Source organism: Colobus angolensis, unplaced genomic scaffold, assembly GCF_000951035.1.
Source record: "Colobus angolensis palliatus isolate OR3802 unplaced genomic scaffold, Cang.pa_1.0 Scaffold39, whole genome shotgun sequence".
Classification (NCBI taxonomy): domain Eukaryota; kingdom Metazoa; phylum Chordata; class Mammalia; order Primates; family Cercopithecidae; genus Colobus; species Colobus angolensis.
The window spans coordinates 3,250,292-3,254,082 of NW_012117265.1; the positions used below are offsets into that span (position 1 = coordinate 3,250,292).

General features: G+C 44.9%; 1 protein-coding gene across 2 annotated transcripts in view; it reads left to right on the forward strand.

Annotated features, from left to right (window-relative positions):
- The window catches only part of DNMT1 (DNA (cytosine-5-)-methyltransferase 1), a 60,728-nt gene that overhangs the window by 15,066 nt on the left and 41,871 nt on the right, over positions 1 to 3,791 (forward strand). For both annotated transcript variants that reach the window (XM_011954870.1, XM_011954871.1), the window contains 2 exons: positions 667 to 742; positions 2,709 to 2,787. In XM_011954870.1, coding sequence (XP_011810260.1) covers positions 667 to 742; positions 2,709 to 2,787 — 155 coding nt within the window. The remainder of the gene's footprint in view (positions 1 to 666; positions 743 to 2,708; positions 2,788 to 3,791) is intronic.

Consider the following 3,791-nt stretch of genomic DNA (forward strand, 5'->3'; position numbering starts at 1 on the left):
TGGTCTTGATCTCCTGACCTCGTGATCTGCCCATCTTGGCCTCCCAAAGTTCTGGGATTACAGGCTTGAGCCACCGCGCCCGGCCTTCTTTTTTTATTTTTATTTTTAAGAGACAGGGTCTTGCTCTGTCGCCAAGGCTGTATGCAATGGTGTAATCTTGGCTCACAGCAACCTTCATCTCCTGGGTTCAAGTGATTCTCGTGCCTTAGCCTCTTGAATAGCTGGGATTATAGGTGTGTACCACCACGCCCAGCTAATTTTTTTGTATTTTTAGTAGAGATGGGGTTTTGCCATGTTGCCCAGGCTGTTCTCGAATACCTGAGCTTGGATTATTTTCCCACCTCGGCCTCTCAAAGTTTTGGGATTATAGACGTGCGCCACTGTGCCTGGCCCACTTCATCTTTTGGTATTTTAACAAGAGGTTCTGTTTCCTGGCCTTCTTTAGCATTTGGCCCCTCAAATAACTGACATGATATGGCTCAGCAAACTGGCAGGTGCTAACTGCTGACATTAGCGAGCTGGTTATTGACTAGAATAAAAATGCAAAGCTGCTTAGTCCTTAGAACCTGGCTTCCTGCAATAGCTTACTAATGTTGAACTGCATTATTGCTGTGGGCTTTCTATTTACAGTGCCTTTTTTTTTTAATGCTTTTTTTCTTTAAACAGCTGAACCTTCACCTAGCCCCAGGATTACAAGGAAAAGCACCAGGCAAACCACCATCACATCTCATTTCACAAAGGGGTCAGTATACGATACATTGGTAGCTGTGTTTTTTTAGGGGTCGGCTGTTTTGGGATGGAATTGGTAGGGGGTCACGTGGCAATTCTGTCTTCCATGTTATATAGGTTTTCATCTTGCAGTTCTGTTCACTAGACGTTTATGAATAGCATTTCTGAAAACGTTACCTGTTTTTACGCATATAGGAAAGGTGAAATGTACACACAATTATGAGTTTTGTATAACGAACCCTGAAATACCCATCTAGTGCCAACAGTTATCAACTTATTGTTTCATCTATACCCCTGTATTGTGTGTCCCTGCCCCACCTGGATTACTTTGTCCATAAATATTTTAGTATATTTCTAGATAGTGAGATCTCTTTTGACAACTTTTTTTTAATTACTTATATTTTACAATAATTGCTAACATTTCGCAGTCTTTTTTTTTGAGACAGCATCTGGCTGTGTCACCCAGGCTGGAGTGCAGTGGCACAATCTCGGCTCACTGCAACCTCCGCCTCCCGGGTTCAAGTGATTCTCCTGCCTCAGCCTCCCAAGTAGCTGGGATTACAGGCGCCCGCCACCGCACCTGGCTAATTTTTGTATTTATAGTAGAGATGGGGTTTCATCATGTTAGCCAGGCTGGTCTCAAACTCCTGACCTCAGGTGATCTGCCCACCTTGACCTCCCAAAGTGCTAGATTACAGGCGTGAGCCACCGTGCCCAGCCGAAACAGTCTTTTTAACAAAACAAAGTATAAATAATACTGTTCTGATGTCTTTATAAAATGTAAGAATTCCCTACTGTCAGATATGTAGTTGGTATTTACATTTTTCCCTTTGTGGTGAACAAGCCGTGTGGCAAACAGACAGCGTTTGGTTGACTTGTTCCTTAAAGTTATAGATTCCTTCCCTCCTATTTTACTTAAAATTCCTCACAGATTTTAAATTCCTCTTATCTTCTTGCCCTTTACTTGAAGAAATTCAGCCGGGCGCCGTGGCTCAAGCCTGTAATCCCAGCACTTTGGGAGGCCGAGACAGGCGGATCACGAGATCAGGAGATCGAGACCATCCTGGCTAATACGGTGAAACCCTGTCTCTACTAAAAAATACAAAAAACTAGCCAAGCAAGGTGGCAGGCGCCTATAGTCCCAGCTACTCAGGAGGCTGAGGCGGGAGAATGGCGTAAACCCTTGAGGTGGAGCTTGCAGTGAGCTGAGATCCGGCCACTGCACTCCAGCCTGGGCGACAGAGCGAGACTCCGTCTCAAAAAAAAAAGAAATTCATTTGTCCAGTAGTTCCTAGATTGGGCCAATTGCATCTTTGTAATGTTGCACAGGTCCCCTTGTCTTCTGTTTCCTATAAACTGATAGTTAGGATTACAGGCCTGATCAGATTCCAACTTTTTATTTTTTGAGGCTGACTTCATTTTTTTTTTTTTTTTTTTTTGATACGGAGTCTTGCTCTGTCACCCAGGCTGGAGTGCAGTGGCATGATTTTGGCTCACTGCAACCTCTACCTCCCAGGTTCAAGCAATTCTCCCACCTCAGCTTCCTGAGTAACTGGGATTACAAGTGCCTGCCACAATCCTTGGCTAATGTTTGTATTTTTGGTAGAGACAGGGTTTTACCATGTTGGCCAGGCTGGTCCGAAACTCCTGAACTCAGGTGATCCTCATGCCTTGGCCTCTCAAAGTGCTGGGATTACAGGCGTGAGCCACTGTACCTGGTCTGAGGCTGACTTTATGGATGGTGCTGTGTTCCTCCATCAGAAAGGTGTGTAACATCTGACAGTGGCAGCTGTTGATCAGTGTTTAGACCCATGATTTCTTAGGACTTACAAGATGGCAAGACAGCATTCTAAACCTGTCATTCAGAGAAACATTAAACTTGAAGCCTCTTTCAACATCCTGGTGAATGAGGGTCCACTGCAGGCCCGCTGGAGGCCTAGGGTCTTGTTCCACTAATGGTCAGCCTCACTGTGTGACAGCCCTGCCAAACGGAAACCTCAGGAAGAGTCTGAAAGAGCCAAATTGGATGAGTCCATCAAGGAAGAAGACAAAGACCAGGTAGGGCCGGTGCTTTCATTTCCTGACTCTACCTCAACGTGGTATTTGATGATTGTGACTTCATATGTGGTCTGTCCAAGTAAATAAAAACCCTGTCTAGTTAGGGCTCTCCAGAGAGGTAGGACCAATAGAATGTATATGTGTGTATACAGATAGATACATATGCACGTGTATGTGTATATAATTTATTTTTTTCTTGTTTTCATTGGAATATATATTTATGGGGAGAGACTTTGTTTTGAGAAATTGGCTCACAAGATTGCGAAAGCTGGCAAATTTGAAATCTGCAGGGCAGGCTGGAGGCCCAGGGGAGAAATGATGTCATAGCTCGAGTGGGAAGGCAGTCTTACATACATACCTGTTATATATATGTATGTGTGTGTGTATGTGTGTGTATATATATATGTATGTGTGTGTTTGGACTTATTTTTTTTTTTTAGAGACAGAGCTTTGCACTTGTTGCCTAGGCTAGAGTGCAATGGCACAATCTTGGTTCACTGCAACCTCAGCCTCCCAGGTTTAAGCGATTCTCCTGCCTCAGCCTCCCGAGTAGCTGGGACTACAGGCACGTGCCACCACGCCTGGCTAATTTTTGTATTTTAGTAGAGATAGGGTTTCACCATGTTGCCTAGGCTGGTCTCGAATTCCTTGAGCTCAGGCAGTGCTCCCGCCTCGGCCTCCAAAAGTGCCGGGATTATAGGTGTGAGCCACCGTGCCCAGCCAATTTTTTTTTTCTTAACTTGTTTTTAGACAGAGTCTCACTCTTTCACTCAGTGAGTGCAATGGCACGATCTCGGCTCACTGCAACCTCTGCCTCCTGGGTTCAAGTGACTCTCCATCCTCAGTCTCCTGAGTAGCTAGGACTACAGGCATGTGCCACCATACCCAGCTAATTTTTATATTTTTAGTAGAGATGGGATTTCACTGTGTTGGCCAGGCTGGTCTTGAACTCCTGACCTCAAGTGATTCACCTGCCTCAGACTCCCAAAGTGCTGGGATTACAG